General features: G+C 45.3%; 1 protein-coding gene across 4 annotated transcripts in view; it reads left to right on the forward strand.

Annotated features, from left to right (window-relative positions):
* The first annotated feature begins 421 nt into the window (after positions 1–421).
* Positions 422–21,722, forward strand: part of LOC140268321 (extended synaptotagmin-2-like) — a 53,394-nt gene continuing 32,093 nt past the window's right edge. For all 4 annotated transcript variants that reach the window (XM_072363120.1, XM_072363121.1, XM_072363122.1 and 1 more), the window contains exons 1-7: positions 422–619; positions 2,137–2,524; positions 14,683–14,724; positions 15,845–15,979; positions 16,280–16,356; positions 16,842–16,914; positions 20,417–20,506. In XM_072363120.1, the coding sequence (XP_072219221.1) occupies positions 2,144–2,524; positions 14,683–14,724; positions 15,845–15,979; positions 16,280–16,356; positions 16,842–16,914; positions 20,417–20,506 (798 nt within the window). In that variant the 5' untranslated portion in view covers positions 422–619; positions 2,137–2,143. The remainder of the gene's footprint in view (positions 620–2,136; positions 2,525–14,682; positions 14,725–15,844; positions 15,980–16,279; positions 16,357–16,841; positions 16,915–20,416; positions 20,507–21,722) is intronic.

Consider the following 21,722-nt stretch of genomic DNA (forward strand, 5'->3'; position numbering starts at 1 on the left):
TCAGCTTTGAGAATGCCAGTCATAGCTGAAAACGGGTCATATCTCAGGATAGTGCGCAAATATATATTTATAAAATAAAATAAAACGTAGAAGTTTCTTTTTAAGAAATGGGAACAAATAATGTGTCTTTTCAACAGGCCTAAAATTGGTTCTTTGGTGCTTCTTCCCTTTTTCATGCTTGAATGATGCACTGGAAATAATTGAAGTGCTTAACAAACAAAAACACTCACAGACTTCTCATGAACAGTCTCCTTCAAAGGAAAACCTAAAACTTACTTTTATTGTAACTATTTGGAGAAAAACTGTTCCTTGTGGCCCTTTTTCCAACCACGAGATGGCGCCCAGATCTGCTGCCGTGCTCGCGGTTTGAAGCTCCCTCCCTCTCCGTCGGAGAGTGACCTCTTTCCCGCGATGACAGTTTCCTGCAAATTTGCTGAGACGAACGGGTCTCCTTCACAGACTGGAGGATGAGCTGCAGAGGAAGGAGAGGAGCGAGAGTTTAACTGGTCGGCATGCTGTGGAACCAGCTGCTGGAGTGAATCTTCCTTTATTTTCCAGGGAAGAAGAAGGTCTCAGGGCGGATACTGGCGAGAGTATTGTTTGCTCGGCCATAAACGAAGTAGGTTTCTGGTTTGTGCTTTCTGTGCGTTCTGTAGTACTGCCGGTGAGGTGCTGCCTTCATACGTGTCACTCTGTGGCGTCACGACAAACTCCGTTTAAAAAACAGGCAGTTTAAAGGTGTTCTGCTTCATGGCAAACGCATGTATATCCAAACTAATATTTTTAGACATTTTTTAATAAAGCATATGGTGTTCTTATATTCGGAATACATATATCTGAAAAATACACACCATGTCTCAGTAAATGCTCTACTTTCAAAACTGGTTCACACTTGTCTTCGCCGTCCACTTCAGTGCTGTGCGGTAGCAGAAGAATTGGGTGAGGCACTTTTCAAAGTTGAATTACTAAACAAAACTTATGTTTAGGAATATTATATCCATGCCGAATTAAAGAGTATTGGTAACAGCTTTCTTGTAGATCCTAATATCGTTCTTTTTAGCATGTACAGCTGCCACCCGATTAAGGAAAATAGGTGATTAAAAAGTCGACCTCTTTACAAGAGGGTTTTGGTATACAGACTCAGCCAGCTGCCAGTGTGGATGCAGGAAAAACATTTTACTGCCTATATTTGTCAAAGTGACATTGATATAACATTCCTAAGTTCTCTGGAAGATAACTGCTACTACATAATTCAACTTTAGTGCACTACCGCTGTATTTGTTCAGGCTTTACAGTGGTGCATGCTGTATTCCAGGCCTTCTATGACAGTGCAGTAAAGTTTTACACCTGAAACTCCGGTCTTTGTTATTCTGGTCTTTGTTGCACAGGATGCACATTTCTCACCCATTGTGGCGATATAACATTGCTGTTCAAGTCGAGCCCTAATAATGAAAAGATCTTGTGTTCAGAGGACACTTGTGGTGCACATCAGGGGTTCAGCAGCTGGTTTGTTGTGACATTGTCAAGGTTACTGTTACTTTATTATCCAGCACAGTCGTCACTTTCTCCTGATCTACTCATTTAATGCCCCCCCGCTTTTAAATCCGGGTCCCATTACCTGTAAAATTGTTAAAGAGTATTTAAAAAATAGCTTGTACCAAGAAATGCTCTAAACAAATGAAAATATGTTGAGATGTCGGCACTCTTTGAAAAAGTCAAATGCGGCATAAATGCAGAAAAAACTAATGCATTTGGGCCCATTAACCTTATTCTTTTGGGTGTTATTTAGCGCAGTGGTTTTAGACATTGTTGCTGGGTTGACTCGAGTATTTTCTGATAGATTGTGAGCTTTGTCTGGTTGCTTTTGTGTTGCCCCCTTATTGGATTCTCTGATCTCTTATTATTACAGGCCTGTATGTCCTAAAAGTTTCACCCTTGTTCCTTAGAATATAACCACAGCAAGACTAACTGCTCCATGTTTGGCTTGGGGATGTAGAAATCTCTCAGCCTGCCAAAGCATTTCTCTTGCTGTAAATGACTGTCAGCTGATGGCTCTCCATTGTTGTAGGTGCGGGTTTGTCGGCTCATTTGTTCTTCCAACTCACTGACATTCATTGGAAATTAATGTCTTTTCAGAGAGGAAATGAGTAACAGGATGGAGGGATCGGCGGGACCAGGTATGAGGGCGAACGGACCGATTGCGGCGCCCGGCAGCCCGGTGAGATCACCTGTAGGCTCACCTCTAGCCCCGCAAGAGCTGAGCGAGGAGCAGCAGTCATCTCTGACAGATGTCACCCAAATGTGGATTAAATTTGCCAAAACCTTTGCCATCATCTTCCCCATCTATGTGCTGGGATACTTTGAGTTCAGCTTTAGCTGGGTTCTCATTGGACTTGCCATGCTTTTCTATTGGAGGAAGAACCACGGCAGTAAGGACTACAGGATAAACCGGGCCTTGGCTTTCCTGGAGCATGACGAGAAGGCAGTCAAGCAAAGCCTGCCAACAACTGAGCTGCCCCCGTGGGTAAGTCCTGCAGCACTTTTCCATTCCCGTCCCTCTTTCCTTACCTTACTTCCACTGATTCTGGGTTAAGTTCCCCGCTGTCTTGGGCTGCCAGCACTGACTGGTTGGCTTCTAAGCTGGCTGGTGGAGGATGTCCCTCAGATCTTCCTGTTTTCCTGAAAAACTGACCTAAAAGAAAAGCCGGTACAGGCAGAACTGACGCAGCTCCCTGTAATTTCCTCCTCGGGGTCAGAGGTCAGTGCAGCTGCGGTGAAAGCAGCCGTAGAGGTGGGACGGACAGCCTTTTTGGCTGATTAATCTCATGGATTGCTGCAGTCCAGTTTGCAGCAGATGGGGGGGAAAGGACAGTTCATGTATTGTTTGAGCCTTTGTGTTGCCCCAGAGGCTTCCTGGAGTATCGCTGCTTTTCTTCAAAAGAAAAATGCATTTAGGGAAAAAAAAACACTGTTGGCAACCATTTTATTGTCTTAAGTTGATGCTGGGGGTTCATTTGAAGCTTTTACTCTCTGAGCTCGCCATCGCCCTCAGAATTTAATCAACGCCACACTCTTTTCCGCCCAAAGGAATTCTCCATGAATCACTCAGAAGGAATGTCCTCTGAGCCGCCGGGGCTCCTGAAACAGGAGAGGCATCAAGCATGTTGTAGTTTCTACTTTCTGCGTTTATTCTCGCGCTGTTTGGGGTGGTTGCCTGTTCCTGTGCAGTCAGGCAGCCTTTCAGCGAGAACAAGGAGGAAACGGGCTGGCCCCGCCACACCTTCCACGCCGCTGCCGTTCCCTCGCCCTCTGCTTACTCTGTGGCTCCAGCAGCCAGCACTCGTCGGTCCTTGCATGATGGGAGTCGAGCTTGTGATTGAGCACGTGCACAAACATCCACTACAGTGTGTGAAATCTGTAAAATTCTCTTAAAGCGATAATTATCACGCGTCTGTGCTAATGTTCCTCACGGTTGGCATGGTTACGTGCAGAGTTGGGTGACAGTTACAGCTTAAGTTGGCCATTTAATAGGAACGCTGTCCTATTTGTACAGTTATTAGCCAAAGTATAACCTCGCAGTGACGTTGTGGACTCTGTAAATAATTGTTGAACAGACTTTCTCTGTGGCAGATGTGAATGTGGCTGAATTCACCCCACAGACGTCTGAAGTCGCTTAAATGTGCTTTTTCCGTCACGCACAGCGAAATAAAAGCTCATCACTCAGCCAGAATCAGAGGAAAAGAACATCACATGCACTTAAAAAACAAGGTTTCTGTGCACGTGAGGTAAAAACAGGTTTATTTCTGACCAAATATTTGCAAAGTTGATGCGCTTTGTTGTTTCAGGGCGGTTCTTTATTTCAGAAGAGTAACAAAATGTACAAATGACACCAGATAAAAAGCCTTTTGTGTGATCATTAAGCATTTTTTACGCCAGAATTCATCATATGTTCATGTCTGTGTAATAAATGAGGCATCTGTACTGCCATGCCTTTAGTGTTCTGATCCCAGAGGACAAACCTCCTTTAACTCATCCCTTATCACCACACCTTGGCAGAAATGATGCCATTTCAGGATGATAAAACACTTCTTGTTGACAGATGCAGTGTGGAGTAGAGAAACCTTAGAGAAACCATGCTGGTTGACAGCTCATTGTTTGCCTGATTAAAGGGGAACAGGGAAACCTGTGGAAGAATGCTGAAGCCTAAACTGTCCCTCTGATGCTGTGCAGCCGTGAACTTTAGCCCTGAGAGACACTCAGACACTGTCTGTCGGTCCCTGTTGTCACACAAGATACTTTATCTGCTTCACCTCAGTCACACTGACCTCAAAGATCAGGAAAGTCCTGCAGATTTCAGCTAAAGCTAAACTCTGGATTAAGGGTGCAACGATTAGAAAATCGATTGTCAAAAATCGATAACATAATTTGTCGCCGAAGTATTTAATTGTCGATTAGTGTCGGTTACGTCATCACGTCTTTTTCACGCTGTCGAGCTGAACGTCATTTTTCGTACGGAGTGAGTCATCTTACCTCCTACCTATCTCTGCTTAGAGGCGCATGCGCGTTACGGTAAATAATAGCGGGAGATGACCTGTATAAACAGTGAAATGGCTGCGGCTGAATTATCGTCCTCTCCTCCAAAAGTGTTCAGGGTCTGGGAGAATTTCACCCTTAACACCCAGAAAAAATAGATTAGCTGCAGGTTTAGTAAAGCCGACCTCAGGTATCATTAGAGCACGTCATGAACATGTGAAGAGGAAGCAGGTTGGAGCTCCTGCTAGCTATAAATAAGCGGAGTTGTCTTGGATTTTAACATTAAAATTGTCTCATTCAGCTTCACAGCTTTACAACCAGGCTGTTCTTTTTCACTTTTTGGTATTAATTTGACTGTTGGTTCATTACAGCCATTTTCTGTTAATGTCAAAAGTCCAGATGAAATATGGCTTAAATGTATCCTTTTTTCCGTTTTAGATTGTTTTAATGATTAATTAACGATTAGTCGATTAATCGTTTCAATAATCGATGACCAGTCGACTATGAAAGCAGTCATTAGTTGCAGCCCTACTCTGGATCCCTTCATCTCTAAAATGCCCCAAAGCGAGAGTCTTAAGATTCCTCCGACTGTCTCATCAGCCAACAAATTCCAATTGTTGTGGGAGGAAGCAGTTCCAGTAAAGCTGGTAATGAGGTTGGTTTCTGTTTCTCTTCATTGATTCATTGATTTATTTCCCAGTTGTTTATGCCCTGTTTGAAAAGTCAAAGGCCAAAGAAAAGAGAAGCCATTTCCTGATCTGCTCCTTGGTTTAATTTATGAATAATGATTTAAATATTGAAGTGAATTAAAACTGCTAGATGTTTACCTCAGAATCAGGGCAGGAACATTAAGAAAGTCAGGAAAATAAAAGGTAAACATCAGGTGACATGAAAGCTAAGAAAATACCATCTGGCTCAGATTTATAGATTTTTAAGTATTTATCACTCATCAATTATTCATTACCACCCCAAAAACTACTAAAACGATCAATGGTGACGGTTGTGTGAAGAGGCTGGTTGATACTTGATCTTTCTTTCTTACAATCAGACTCCTGGTGATTTAAGTCGGGCAGGTGGAGATGAGGAGGTTTCCAAAGTCTTCAGGGTCATGACTGTTGTTTTTGGCCCATAAACATCGACCAACTGAGCCTAAATAAAGCTCTATGATATGAAATAAATGGTGTTGAGGAGTTTCAGATGTTGGGAAAGGAGTCAGAATCCACCACAACTGAAGAATATGAGCTCCTTTTCTGTTCTTTTTTCGTCTTGTTTCCTCAGTTCTGCTCACGAAGCTTCTCCTGAAGCATTATAGCGACATGCACTGAGCTTGCTGTGTCCTCTTGGCTCGCCCTGTCAGCAAATATGTGTGGAATGAGGCTCGATGTGGGCAGCGGCTCATCGGAGGCCAAGAACGGCTGAGCTAATCTTCTGCTTCCACCTTTCAGGGAGTTATATTTATGCATTATAGCAGAGGCTTTTATCCAAAGCCACTTGCAGGGAGGCAGATAGGATGCGGGGGTCATGCCTTAGGACCCCTGCTGGGGATGCAGGGGATGCAAGTGAGCCGATAAACAGTGGGATGCTGCTCCTGTTTGTGTTTGGGACTCTATGATGGGAAACTTCCACTTCAAATAGCATCTGATTCTGCCATTTGTTTCACCGAGCAGCTCAACTCTTCAGTCTGAAGCGTAGTTTCTCCGTCATTTCCACGGCGTGGAGCCCCACGCTGTCACCTGTGTCATCAGGAAAAGAGCGAGGAAAGCTCAACAGGGGCCACTGAGATGTGATGAAACACGTGGACCGGCGCTCAGATACCATTCAACTGTAGTTTAGTGGAAAAGCTGAGCTCAAACAGCTCCAACAAGCGCCATTTAATGTGAACGATTAGAAAGAATGAGGCTGCCAAGTGACTGATGTGATCTGGGGTCACTGCGAGTGGGTCAGAGGTCAGAGGTCAAATGTGTCCGACTGCTGTGAAGGAACCAGGAGCTGCACGAGCCCCTCATTTAGATGAAGAGTCAGAGGAGCACAGCTGCAGCTTCAGAGAGACAACGAAGCACAACACAAGGCTCCAGAGACCAGGAAGCTTTTAGGCACAGTGCTGAGCATCAGTGGGATGCCTTCCCAGAGCACAATCCCCACCTGTGCGCCTGAACTGACTGTGGGTCGACCTTTAGGCCCCCGTGTGTGTATCCAGGTTGGACTCCAGCTGCAGATGTGCGTGTTTGTGTCATTTATCAGTCAGTTTTCTGAGAAACTTCCTGAAGAAGCGTGTTTCCCTTCCCAGTTGCAGTGTTGACTTGACCTGGCTGTGGCTTCTGCCGCTGTGTTGGACTTCCAGGTCTGTTGGAAAGGTGTCTGAGTGCCACGTTTCTGCGTTGGATGGGTTGCTTTCTGAGCAGGTGGATGATTCCCAGGTGGGACCATGACTGGACTGAACTTCTGTGAGGCTCCTCCTGAGTTAACGGGAGCCGTTTGGATTTTCTTCATCGCCGCTTTGACGGCAAACACGGGCAGTGTCACCGTTTCTCTCCTCCTCCCATGACTCGGCATGGGTGGGGGTTTCGTGTCCTTTTGAATTGCCAAAGGGTGGAGCTGTGCTCCGTAGCAGGGAAACTGTGGAGGAACCGAAGGCTCTTTGACCTGTGAGCCTTCGGCCTGTTTTCCTGTGGCTCGCTCGCACCAACGGCTCTCATCTCTACATCTTTTCCACACATCTGTTGTATTTCTGAGGTAATCTTGGCCCTGTTAACAGTCCCTTCACTGTTTTATTTAACAGCTCTCAGGCTGCAGTGGATCCAGAGCACATCGGAGCAGTGAATTACCCTGAAACAGATGGCCTTTTGTGTTTGTGATGCGGTGACATAGCGCTTTATCCGATTCATTCAAACTGCTCGTGCTTGAGGGGAAATGTATCCTGTTTCCAGAGGAAACGAACCAACACCAGCTTCCACGAGAAGAGGAGCCGAGCAGGGCTGCAGGTGTATGATATTTATGCTGAGAAGCAGGTGAATCTGCCGTGTTTCTGTACCTGCTGGGTGTTTTGGTTCAGTTCTTTAATTTCACTCCCTCTGAAAGTCTTATGGAGGACTTTGCCACCCTTTGGAAAACTAACGTGCATTTTGCTCCGGCCTCATGCAGCCACACAAGAAATCACCAACAAGGACAACAACTGGATGCCAGATTTCCACTTTTCTGTTTCAGAATCGCATCGGAGCCTAAAACAGAAGTCCATAGATGTATTTAAGAGGCTTTTCTGTTAGCTTTTTGTGCCCCGAGTCATTTTACACGTTCAGTTCCTTTGCCTTTTCCTGGACTTCCTCCAACTCAGCCTCTAACGTTGAGGCTTCAGAGGAGCTGCTTCGGAGGAGCTGCTTCGGAGGACCTGCTCCGGAGGACCTGCTCCGGAGGAGCTGCTCCGGAGGACCTGCTTCGGAGGACCTGCTTCGGAGGACCTGCTTCGGAGGAGCTGCTTCGGAGGACCTGCTTCGGAGGACCTGCTTCGGAGGACCTGCTTCGGAGGAGCTGCTCCGGAGGACCTGCTCCGGAGGACCTGCTCCGGGGGACCTGCTCCGGGGGACCTGCTCCGGGGGACCTGCTTCGGGGGAGCTGCTCCTGAGGACCTGCTTCGGAGGAGCTGCTTCGGAGGAGCTGCTTCGGAGGAGCTGCTCCGGAGGAGCTGCTTCAGCCTGTCGTATTAAAGTCCATCTTTGAGCCGCCGTCTCGCTCTCAGGCTAAATATAGACGTCAGCGTGGAGCCGCCGTGTCGTCATGTAGGTTTCTGTTTCCCCATCTTTCAACGCCCTCTGCATGGCGACTTCTGCCTTTGCAGATGAGCTGCTGCTGTCCCACATGAGCTGAAGCTGAATTTTTGTCCACAGAGCAATATTAGCGGCTGACGAGAGAAAGAATTCTTTTGCCTTCCCTTTCTGTCTGTTGCACGTATTTGTGGGAGGGGTGTGGCTGGAGAGGAGGGGGAGGATTTCCAAACAGCTGTTACACACAAAGTGTGCCTCAGAGATGGAAAACAGGGCATGTGCAAGTCTGTGCTGGTGTGGGTGTGTTGCTGCAGGCAACTGAAACACTATCCAACAAGGCTTGTTTGTGCAATACATCCATAAGTGTGTGTGTGGGGGGGGGGGGGGGGACGCTGCAGTTAAGAACACGACCAGACGGGATTTCACAGGTTTGAAAGCTGAGAAATACTTTGATCTCTGCAGGATTTAAAGCAGGTAACATACCCAGAATACACCCTGTTTCAGCTCTGAGGTTCCACACTGTGTCAGGGCACAATGGGAAGGAAAACATCTGGGTTGCCAGGTCCTGGAATCAGGTCATTATTCGTGGAAGTGTTTGAAAAAGCCTCGTGTAGGACCGCTTTTAGCCGCAGAAACTAAAAGTAAAAGTAAGTTTTCTCTTCTTTTTCTCCTGCAGCCTTTCCAAACAAGCCATCCCTGTTCAGTCATGACCTTTGACCTTTAACATGCTAACTGAGGCCTGCAGAGTCTGAGATGTAGCTCTGGGCTTCTTCACCTTGGGGTGACCTTTAACCTTTAACATGCTAACTGAGGCCTGCAGAGTCTGAGATGTAGCTCTGGGCTTTTTCACCTTGGGGTGACCTTTAACCTTTAACATGCTAACTGAGGCCTGCAGAGTCTGAGATGTAGCTCTGGGCTTTTTCACCTTGGGGTGACCTTTAACCTTTAACATGCTAACTGAGGCCTGCAGAGTCTGAGATGTAGCTCTGGGCTTCTTCACCTTGGGGTGACCTTTAACCTTTAACATGCTAACTGAGGCCTGCAGAGTCTGAGATGTAGCTCTGGGCTTTTTCACCTTGGGGTGACCTTTAACCTTTAACATGCTAACTGAGGCCTGCAGAGTCTGAGATGTAGCTCTGGGCTTCTTCACCTTGGGGTGACCTTTGACCTTTAACATGCTAACTGAGGCCTGCAGAGTCTGAAATGTAGCTCTGGGCTTCTTCACCTTGGGGTGACCTTTAACCTTTAACATGCTAACTGAGGCCTGCAGAGTCTGAGATGTAGCTCTGGGCTTCTTCACCTTGGGGTGACCTTTAACCTTTAACATGCTAACTGAGGCCTGCAGAGTCTGAGATGTAGCTCTGGGCTTCTTCACCTTGGGGTGACCTTTAACCTTTAACATGCTAACTGAGGTCTGCAGAGTCTGAGATGTAGCTCTGGGCTTCTTCACCTTGGGGTGACCTTTAACCTTTAACATGCTAACTGAGGCCTGCAGAGTCTGAGATGTAGCTCTGGGCTTTTTCACCTTGGGGTGACCTTTAACCTTTAACATGCTAACTGAGGCCTGCAGAGTCTGAGATGTAGCTCTGGGCTTCTTCACCTTGGGGTGACCTTTGACCTTTAACATGCTAACTGAGGCCTGCAGAGTCTGAAATGTAGCTCTGGGCTTCTTCACCTTGGGGTGACCTTTAACCTTTAACATGCTAACTGAGGCCTGCAGAGTCTGAGATGTAGCTCTGGGCTTCTTCACCTTGGGGTGACCTTTAACCTTTAACATGCTAACTGAGGTCTGCAGAGTCTGAGATGTAGCTCTGGGCTTTTTCACCTTGGGGTGACCTTTAACCTTTAACATGCTAACTGAGGCCTGCAGAGTCTGAGATGTAGCTCTGGGCTTCTTCACCTTGGGGTGACCTTTGACCTTTAACATGCTAACTGAGGCCTGCAGAGTCTGAAATGTAGCTCTGGGCTTCTTCACCTTGGGGTGACCTTTAACCTTTAACATGCTAACTGAGGCCTGCAGAGTCTGAGATGTAGCTCTGGGCTTCTTCACCTTGGGGTGACCTTTAACCTTTAGCATGCTAACTGAGGCCTGTAGAGTCTGAGATGTAGCTCTGGGCTTCTTCACCTGGGGGTGACCTTTAACCTTTAACATGCTAACTGAGGCCTGTAGAGTCTGAGATGTAGCTCTGGGCTTCTTCACCTTGGGGTGACCTTTAACCTTTAACATGCTAACTGAGGCCTGTAGAGTCTGAGATGTAGCTCTGGGCTTCTTCACCTTGGGGTGACCTTTAACCTTTAACATGCTAACTGAGGCCTGTAGAGTCTGAGATGTAGCTCTGGGCTTCTTCACCTGGGGGTGAACTTGCTGGGACGTCCACTTCCTGGGAGGATTGTAAAGGTTCTTGTTTGTGTGGAACACCCGGTGCTGTTGTCCTGTTTGTTAGAATCTCACCCAAAGTGTTCCCAACATGCACTTTACTGTAATTTACCCCTAATTTCTCATTTAGGCATTTTTTCACATATTTGTGTTCATTTTTGAGATGAATAACTTTTATTTCTGCTATGTAAATATCTCCCTTTTTCTTTTCTTTTCCATTTCCTTTGAACTTCTTCTCTTTTGTCTCGTTATCGTTTCTTTTCTCCCACATTTACTGATTCTCATCTCATTATTCTTGGATTTATTTGCCACATTTTTTTCTCTGCATGTTTTTAGTATTTTTTTTCTCTTTTTATAATTAATTGTATTATTATAGATTTGAGTTGATTTATCTTCTCGTCTTAATGGGCTGATTTTCAGCCCAGTTTCACATGCATTTAGACGCATGTGACTGTGAGCTGCTTTGCTGTTAATTCGGCTGTATTCACCTGCTCTTAAGCTTTATTGATTTTGCAAAAAGATGGATCTTTGGAGGAGGTGCAGAGCCCAAACTGAGTCTTATTGAGCTGATCCATCCTGATCCGGAGCGACTCCATCTTCGGCTGCATTATCTAAGTTTTGAGAATCTTGATTTCATGCGATGCCTTTTAAAACCTCTGTCTTTGTTCAGATGAACCCAATAATCAGCTGTTTTCAGACTTACTGATGTGGTCGGTGTCGGCGCTTTGGTGCAGGAGCACATCGCAGTCGTGTCTGCCGCAGATTCCCCGTCGCTTCATGCTTGAGCAAACGTTCTGACACAAGGCTTTGTGTTTCACTGCCTTGCTTGGCTACATTCCTGCACCTTGTTGGACGTCCCGATCCTCTAACCGTCAATAATAATTAGTGAGAGCAGCTCATATTCCCCTTGGCTTTCGGTCATTGTTCACGAGAGATCCCCCCCCAGTTTTTCAGCCGTAAAACAGTGAGTAAAAACATCAGTTTCAACTTCTCTATGAGCATTTTCGCCTTTTGAATGACTGTTTTTGCATAAGAAGGCATTTGCTTCATGGTTTTCTTCACTTTTATCACGTTGATTCGATAAAAATGATGATTTGGTTGAACTAAGTGATGGACGGATTCATGAATAGTGAAAGCAGTTAGTTGCAGCCCCATTTTCAGGCGTTAAGAACGAAGAAAAAGTTAATTTAATCAGTTCGGTTAAGTTTAAACAGCTGTGAGGAAAACGGTCCTGTGTGACGGGATGATGCACAGCTGTGTGCACGTGGACAGTGCAGCATGTTTCCTGCATGCAGCCGGCTGTTGTCCTTTCTCTGGTTTCGATGTTCAGGTTTTAGATTGTCTGAAGCAAAGGGAACACCGGCCTGATGTGCTCAGCTGTGCTCGTAGTTAAAAGAGTTAAAGGGCAGAGGAGTCTTCTTTAGAAATGCAGATATATATGTTTGTATAGATGGACGTTTCATCCATTAATGCTGCAGAAAACCACTGAATTCTGCTTAAAATAGTCTCAGTTGTGACTCTGTTCTGTTCTTTGTTGAATATCATTGTGACAGACATTAGTTTATAGTAAAGCTTGTTAGATAAGATGAGAAGATCTGGATATTATGATGATTTGTCGGTTAATGAATTAAGAAATGCTGAACGTATTCTTTGCATTTTCCAGGTAAAAGTTTAGGATTTGACTTTACTTGCTGTAGTTTTAGAACAACTGATTTTATGTTTGTGTATTCTCTGTCGTGCTTGTGCTCTGCAGTGATGGATAATCAGTTATTTGACTTTATGCAGTTAAACATGCAAAACACTGAAATGAGGAAGTGCTCACGGAGGTAAAGCTTTCCTGGTCCTCCCGGCCGCAGCGTCTGTGTGAAAGAATGACCCTCCGGCCTCAGGCCCTCCAGCCTCAGACCCTCCGGCCTCAGGCCTTCCAGCCTCTGGCCCTCCAGCCTCAGACCCTCCAGCCTCTGGCCCTCCAGCCTCAGACCCTCCAGCCTCAGGCCCTCCAGCCTCTGGCCCTCCAGCCTCAGGCCCTCCGGCCTCAGGCCCTCCAGCCTCAGGCCCTCCATCCTCAGGCCCTCCATCCTCAGGCCCTCCAGCCTCAGACCCTCCAGCCTCAGGTCCTCCAGGCTCAGACCCTCCAGGCTCAGGCCCTCCAGCCTCAGGCCCTCCAGCCTCAGGCCCTCCAGCCTCTGGCCCTCCAGCCTCAGGCCTGCCAGCCTCTGGCCCTCCAGCCTCTGGCCCTCCAGCCTCTGGCCCTCCAGCCTCTGGCCCTCCAGCCTCAGGCCCTCCAGCCTCAGGCCCTCCAGCCTCAGGCCCTCCATCCTCAGGCCCTCCATCCTCAGGCCCTCCAGCCTCAGGTCCTCCAGGCTCAGACCCTCCAGCCTCAGGTCCTCCAGGCTCAGACCCTCCAGGCTCAGGCCCTCCAGCCTCAGGCCCTCCAGCCTCAGGCCCTCCAGCCTCTGGCCCTCCAGCCTCAGGCCCTCCGGCCTCAGGCCCTCCAGCCTCAGGCCCTCCATCCTCAGGCCCTCCAGCCTCAGGTCCTCCAGGCTCAGACCCTCCAGGCTCAGACCCTCCAGGCTCAGGCCCTCCAGCCTCAGGCCCTCCAGCCTCAGGCCCTCCAGCCTCAGGCCCTCCAGCCTCAGACCCTCCAGCCTCAGACCCTCTGCAGAGGCCTGGCAGTTATGCAACAGGCTCGTCTCTTCGACTCTTGGCCTTGCTGCTGCTGCTGCAGGTCAGGCTCTGTGTCGACATGCTGAGCTAATCTCTGTCCTCGCAGGCCGTCGCGTGGCCCAGCCCTGAGCTCCGGATTCTCCCCTCAGTTTCGCTGTAGCTGCTCTGTAAAAAGCACACGTTGACTCTTTAAATCCTGTGGCAAAAACGATTGGTTCAGACTTGCATTTTAGGGTAGAAGTGGTTGCTTACAAACACATCCTGACCCCCGTGGAGATGGAAAAGCAAAGTGTGTGTGGAAAAGAAAGCTAAGGAGTAACGGGAACTGAAGCCAAACTGTCGGCCCCAACGGTGTCAGTCAAAGAGTTGTTGTCTGACACGATGCTGGACAAGGAAATGACAGCGATCGGGTGGATTACCGCACAGCTCACGTTCCCCTCTGGATGAGAGCCAGTCGCCGTGGCGTCTTCTTTGCTTCTCTTCCTCTTTGTTTTTCTGAATGTTCATTTCAAAGATCCTTTGCCATGTTGTAAAAGGCTCAGATGCATGTTTCTGATCTTTTTAAAAAGCAACAGCTACATTTCTGTGTGTTTGGCTGCTCTGCCAACAGAGCCGGACAGTAAGATGATGCCAAAACAAAGAGGCGAGCGTGCTTCTATCTGCAGTAATTAGCTCCACAGAAAGGCCTTCATGTGATCACAGTTTGCTGAATAATTCAACACAGAGTGGAGCTTTTTGTCCTCACAGCACTGGCCTTTAACATGTGCTCCTAATATCCAACATTTTTCATCTAAAACAAAAGGACGAAACCACATTCAACACAGTTCAACAGGATTCAGAAACAATATTCTGATTAAGTCCTCCGGTTCAGGTAAATGCCCATAATTACGTTTAGTTTGCCAGCCGTGGCAGAGAGTTCAGGCCTCCTCACAGGAGGTAAAATCCACATTTACTCCACTGATTTATGCAAAGCTGTTTCCAGGAGTTTGGTTCATTTTCAGGGGAATTTGTTCACAGCTCTGACACAAATAAAGAAGTGTTTTTCCCAAAATAGTTGGGATGCTGCAACTGCCCGACAAAGAAGTAAAAAAGGCGCCAAACTGACCTTCATACCCACCGAAGGAGCTTTATAGATCTAAGGTAGGACAAAGGGGAGCCCAGGTTGTACGCAGTCGGCTGTTGAGGTTTTCTAACCCGCAGCTGGACGTAACCAGGATGGATTGTAGTGTTTTTCTGTGAGAATGTGGCCTGCAAATGTCTCAGCTGTAATCCTGTCAGACGCCAACAGTCATGATCCCACAGTGGAGCTTTAAATCATGATTCTAACTCCAGATTCTTTCCTTCCAGGTCCACTATCCAGATGTGGAGAGAGTGGAGTGGCTGAATAAGGTACAAACACACATCTGTTCACCCACCGCTCTGCATCATCCACAGGCAGGCAGGTAGGGTTTATAAATAGGATCAGAATCTGGAGCTCTGCGAGACCCAGAACCAGTGATTCAGCTCTGCAGAGGAAGGTGGAGGCGGGAAACTAGAGAGGGGGGGGGGGGGAGTGCTGAGATGTGTAAAGTATAGAGTTACAGGACATGCACCACGAGGAGAAACCCAAACATGGCGGCTGGTGTTTGCAGTCATGCTGTGTCTGTTTATTCTGGATGTGTGAGAGTCCACAGAGGACATGAATATTCCTGCCAAAGATGGCCGTAATACACCTGAGATGTGTTGACAGGTGATCAATACAAGCTGGGGACATCGTGAGAGTTTATCAGGGTTTTCAGACCTTATTTGTGCATTTATTGTGGCCCTTTGCTGCATGGCATCCCGCTCACTTTGCCTTTCCACTCGTTCCTTAAAAAGGTGATTTAATGTGTCTGTTTCCTCCTCCACAGAGGGAAGAAGGCACAGTTTGAGTGCTGATTAGCTGCTGAGGCTGAACTGTGAGCTGCAGTTTAGCACAAAAGGTCCCCACAGTGATAGAAAACCTGGAGAAGTTATTGGATCAGAATGCAGCTTCTCAGCGATGGATTAACGAAAGTAGACTTGATCATGTTCTGTAACAGCGTCTGATGCTGAGTCTGTGGAAGCCGAGAGGCCACGTGTGAACATTCCTTTTTGAATTGAATCGCCTCATCGTAGGAAGTCTGCGGGTTAATTGATCTCGTTTGGCCCACTGAATTAGTGCTCCTGTCATCATAGTTGACTGGACTCGGTTAAACTCTTATCTCCACCCACTGTGGGTGAAGTTTAGCAGATAAACTCGGTGCCAAAGCTTGTTTTCTCAGATTATGAAGTCAGATGGTGAGAAAACAAAGTTCGACTTCTTGAGGAATCGTGTTGAATTAACATAATATCTGGAGATATTGGCATAGAAATGAATGGTGAGGGGAAAGGCTGCTCTCAGCATCTTCTCCCCGAACCGACATCACAACACAAATAAACTGAGGTTTCGTAGCTTCCTGCTGAGCTGTGTGGAACTCCGCTCTCCTCTGGTCTCTCTGCCCTCCTGCAGACGGTGAAGCAGATGTGGCCGTTCATCTGCCAGTTCGTGGACAAGCTGTTCAGAGAAACCATCGAGCCGGCGGTGAAGGGCGCCAACCCGCACCTGAGCTCCTTCTGCTTCACCAAGATCGACATGGGCGACAAGGTGAGGAGATGCTGGCAGCGAGGCCGCCTGTGGACGTCATGGAAACCAGAGCTTTAACGCTCTTCCTCCCTCAGGGCGTTTAGCTCCTTCATCTTGGTGCTTTGTTTCTATTTTTAGCGTTTTTTGACGACTCATGAACTGATTTCTCCGTTTTCTGTTTATTCAAAACATCAGAGCAGTTCTGGTCTTTAATCCCAGTTCCTCCTCTTCTCCTCCTCCTCATCCTCAGTTCAGGGAATTAAAAGTAGCTAAGAGCTCTTCTCATGTCTCTCGTTGAACTGTTTTGTCGTGTTTCTGCAGCCACTGAGAGTGAACGGCGTGAAGGTTTACACCGAAAATGTGGACAAGAGGCAGGTCATCATGGACCTGCAGATCAGGTAAAACTGCCTTTGATTCTCCCCTGAGATCCAGATTTAAAGTGGGCTGCTTTTAAGCTTCAGACATCTGAGCTAAATTTGGCTTCTTCTGGAAATAAAAGCGGTCGGTCTGGAGCTGTAAAGTTTCACCGTCAGTAAATCCCTCCTCAGTCCTTCAGCATCTGTTCTTCACAGCATTTTAAGCCTGTCCCTCAATGAGCTTTTCAAGCCAGCATTCAAAGGTTGAATGGACTTCCTAACAGATGTGTCATGGATTGATCTGAGCTGCTTGTACAGAGCATGGAGGGATGGATGTGAATGAATCAGTCCCAAACTTCTGTGACCCTCTGCAGAATCGATTAGCTCCTAAAACAGAGCTCACACTGAGCTTCAGTTGGACCCGGTGGGTCTGAGAGGCACAGAGAGACGGAAGAAATTCATCTTTCCAATGAATGCACAGCATCCTCATGCACTTATTCTGTTGTGTTTCTTATATTTTCTCTCAGTTTTGTCGGGAACACAGAAATCGACGTGGACATCAAGAAGTACTACTGCAGAGCTGGGATCAAAAGTATTCAGGTACGGCTGCACCCTGTTGGTCTGATTCATTAACCAGGTGCACATAAAGTGACTGTTTTACCACATTTATTAGTTATTTATCAGCTTGGTTGAGTGGCAGAAAGTGAAAAGTTGATATTTATTCATCAAAGCAAGAGATGCCGTCCTGTTTTATCCACCCTCCTCTTGTAATTTGGCCATTTTTCACCATTTCTCCTGCTGTTTTACCACATTTATTAGTTATTTATCAGCTTGGTTGAGTGGCAGAAAGTGAAAAGTTGATATTTATTCATCAAAGCAAGAGATGCCGTCCTGTTTTATCCACCCTCCTCTTGTAATTTGGCCATTTTTCACCATTTCTCCTGCTGTTTTACCACATTTATTAGTTATTTATCAGCTTGGTTGAGTGGCAGAAAATGAAAAGTTGATATTTATTCATCAAAGTAAGAGATGCCGTCCTGTTTTATCCACCCTCCTCTTGTAATTTGGCCATTTTTCACCATTTCTCCTGCTGTTTTACCACATTTATTAGTTATTTATCAGCTTGGTTGAGTGGCAGAAAATGAAAAGTTGATATTTATTCATCAAAGTAAGAGATGCCGTCCTGTTTTATCCACCCTCCTCTTGAAATTTAGCCATTTTTCACCATTTCTCCTGCTGTTTTACCACATTTATTAGTTATTTATCAGCTTGGTTGAGTGGCAGAAAATGAAAAGTTGATATTTATTCATCAAAGTAAGAGATGCCGTCCTGTTTTATCCACCCTCCTCTTGTAATTTGGCCATTTTTCACCATTTCTCCTGCTGTTTTACCACATTTATTAGTTATTTATCAGCTTGGTTGAGTGGCAGAAAGTTAAAAGTTGATATTTATTCATCAAAGTAAGAGATGCTGTCCTGTTTTATCCACCCTCCTCTTGTAATTTGGCCATTTTTCACCATTTCTCCTGCTGTTTTACCACATTTATTAGTTATTTATCAGCTTGGTTGAGTGGCAGAAAGTGAAAAGTTGATATTTATTCATCAAAGTAAGAGATGCTGTCCTGTTTTATCCACCCTCCTCTTGTAATTTGGCCATTTTTCACCATTTCTCCTGCTGTTTTACCACATTTATTAGTTATTTATCAGCTTGGTTGAGTGGCAGAAAATGAAAAGTTGATATTTATTCATCAAAGTAAGAGATGCCGTCCTGTTTTATCCACCCTCCTCTTGTAATTTGGCCATTTTTCACCATTTCTCCTGCTGTTTTACCACATTTATTAGTTATTTATCAGCTTGGTTGAGTGGCAGAAAATGAAAAGTTGATATTTATTCATCAAAGTAAGAGATGCTGTCCTGTTTTATCCACCCTCCTCTTGTAATTTGGCCATTTTTTAGCAGAAATGGTTTACATTTATTAAATTAAACAAACTGCAAAGTTACAGTTTATTTCTTTACTTAATGGGGGCAAAAGTGTTCGATAATTCAACATAAAATACAACAAAATGAGGAGAATGTTGCATTCCTGTACTTTTTTGTTGTAAAGTAACCATAACAACAGGTTTAAATAAGCTTATATTTATTGGATTTTATTTGTTATTTCTATTTTTTCATGTATTATCACATAATTCAGTCTGTAAATAGTTAGAAAAATAGAAAATTATCTCAGTATCAGCCCTGAATATAAAGACAAATGTATATCAAAATATCAATCTTTGAGTTTTAGATGCTGGAAACAGCTGATTTATTAGATTTCTCTCTCCAATATCTTAAAAATGATCTTATCAGCTACAGTTTATCCCATCAGAGTAATAAGTAACGAGTCAAATGCTTGTTGGAAGATTTAAAGTAAATTCAGATACTTTAAGGGATTCTTTCATATTGTGAAATCGGTTCGTATAATTTAGTTTAAATGTTAGACTCTAATGACCTCTTTAAGACCGGTGCGTGTTATTTAACCCTCTGCTGATGAATGCACATGTTTCAGCTGTGACCTCTGAATTAACCCTCGACCTCTGCAGAGGCGCTTTTACATAACGTGTTGACTCAGGCCTGATAAAGACGGCGTTATCCACTCAGCTGTCGGCGCAGAAACTGGCCATATTTGCTGTTCAGAGATCAGAGAGTGAGAGAAGACTCTGCAAACGGCCTGTTCTGAAGCACAGTCAATATTTACCTCTTGTGTACGGCTTTGATTTGATGGCGTGTGTCGGCTCGTAATCTGCTGGAGAAATAAGCAGCTTAAATTATGAGTCATCCTTCTTTTTTCCCCCTTTTTGAATTACTGTCATGTCTTTTATTTATAGGCCTCTCCTTCCCAGTGGGCCTGTGATGGGGCATTATCAGCTGCACATCTTTTTATAAAGGCAGAAATGAGCGGCTGGAGTCTTTCCACTGCAGCCATTTCACTGAGCAAGCTGCTGGTTTTTACTCACAGCAAAGCTGCATCCAAATTTGGTGCTGCAGCCAGCCGGGCTACATGTCTGAGCTTTGAGTCACTGCAGCATGAGAAATGTGTGGACCTGCAGCAGTTTCCCCTGGTTTGGGACTGCATGAGCTGGATACTTTGTTTGATCTTTCCTGACGTTTTACAGGCTCCTCTGGAACCTTTTCATAAACAAACAGTTGGCTCTGTTCAGCTTTACGGTCTTTTACACGTGTTTTCATCCTCAATAAAGAGTAACGTTTGGGTCTGAAACAATAAGTTTGTTCTTCATCTCCACTGTGAACGAGCTCAGTGCTGCTTCCACACGGCCACTTAATCTGTGTGAGAGAAAGAGATTTTCTCCTTTAAAGAACACGTTTCCTTTACCCGGTTTGGAGCAGTTGACGATATATTCTGCAGTAGGTTGCAGCTGGTCGTCCTAACAGCCTTTAAGTTGTACTATTAGGGTTCCGTTTACTCGTTAAATACTGCGAGCATTATGGATAAAGCCTGTTAAAGATAGGACGAAGAAGTGGGTGCTTCCCATAAAAAAACAGGGATTTACGTCCTCAGTCCTGAACGTTCAAACAGATTTAGGCTTATGTGTTCTTATCAGGCAGTTAAACATGGTTTTATTCAGAAAATACCCCCCATTTTTTAAAATATGTGGTGTATTAGATTTAAGTTTAAGTAGTTTAAGTACAAGTACGGCCTTCATTTTAGGTTCAGGGTCTGACGCTCTTCTGTATTTTAAAAAGGTTAAAGGGGAAATGCTGCAATCGACCCTTTTTCCAAGAACTCGGAGCACCTAAAGGGTCACATGTGGTTGATTTTACTTCAGAATTCGACCTTTAAAGAAACGAGAAAGCTGCTGCATCTCTTCATCAAACCCAAAACTGAAGACACGGCGCCAGATGTTTCCGTCTTCCTTCACCTAGTTTAACATCTGTCACTCCTCTGGTTTGTTGCATGGCCACAAGGCTTAAGAGGGATCAGACGCTTCACTTTTCCCGGGTTTGGGTGCTCGGATGTAACTTGTAGCCAGATCACAGACCAGGACCAGGACTCTGATCGACTCCAAAGGTCAAACACTTATTCAGGATGTTTCTTTTCCATGCAGCTTCACGGAGTGCTGAGAGTGGTCATGGAGCCTCTGCTGGGGGACATGCCGCTGATCGGAGCGCTGTCCGTCTTCTTCCTCAAGAAACCTGTGAGTACTTTGACCTTTGACCTCAGACCTGTTTTTAAAGAACACTGCTTTATCATTAATGGATTGATTTAAGGGTTCTCTGTGGTTCTGCCACCCGACTGAAAGGGATGAATGTATTGCTAATGAACCTGAAAAAAGGATGCTTTGTCCATGTGATGCTTCAAAGTTTAAGCTTTTTGCCAACACAGACATTATGTCTGCTGAGTTTTAATCTATCTAACCCGATATTCACCCAAAGAATGACTTCAACCAGTGTTGCTGATAGGGCTGGGTAACGAACTTCGGTTCTTTTAAGAAATGCTTCGTACCGAGTACAAAAAACGTCTTTTGGTACCCAGAGATTAATCATGTGACCAAGAACTGATCACGCTACCCTTGATTGGCTGTATTAACGTTACACTTTGCCGCATGCAGGAACATGTGGTTACGCCCACAGACGGGTTCAGGTGCATCTGCGTTGGGAACTGTAGGTGTGTGTGTGTGTGTGTCATTGAACCGGTTAAACGATGCCACCGAGGCTCCATTTCACTTAGATTGATGCCAATAGTGCGCGATGCAACATGTGCCAGAAAGTAAAAGTCATGGCTGCTGAGGCCAGCAACTCGACTAATTTAATGAAGCATTTGACCTGCACAAAGTCAGTTTAAGAGCAGAAAGTTGCTCGTGTTTTACTGAAAGAAGGTCAGACTGCAGCCATCCTCTCAGCATTCATGTCAGTCTGTGGCCACAGAGCCGAGCGGCATCAGTCAAAATCTGCACATCTGGACTCGGCTTCATCTGAGAGCACCGAGGACGGCGCAGTGTGTGGGATTATAACAGGTAACGTTCAGCAAAATCTGGCAGTAATCTCAGTGTTACTGCAGCTTAATACTGCAGAAAGCAGACATGTTGATGTTTCTGAAGGAAAACTGCTGAGTGAAAAGTATCCTCAGTGTGTGGGATGGTGTTAGACACCAACCTGGAACCTGTTTGCAGCTGTTTTTTGCTCTGGAAATTATTTGTTGTTCATTTTTTCTGTAGGAAAACTGCTTGGATTGGAAAAAAAGACTTTATTAATCTATTTATTTTTATTTTTTATTAAATAGACTTTATTAATCTATTTATTTTAATTTTTTATTAAATAGACTTTATTAATCTATTTATTTTAATTTTTTATTAAATAGACTTTATTAATCTATTTATTTTTATTTTTTATTAAATAGACTTTATTAATCTA

The sequence above is a fragment of the Leuresthes tenuis genome, unplaced genomic scaffold (genome assembly GCF_036924035.1).
Source record: "Leuresthes tenuis unplaced genomic scaffold, fLeuTen1.0.hap1 SCAF_14, whole genome shotgun sequence".
Lineage (NCBI taxonomy): Eukaryota > Metazoa > Chordata > Actinopteri > Atheriniformes > Atherinopsidae > Leuresthes > Leuresthes tenuis.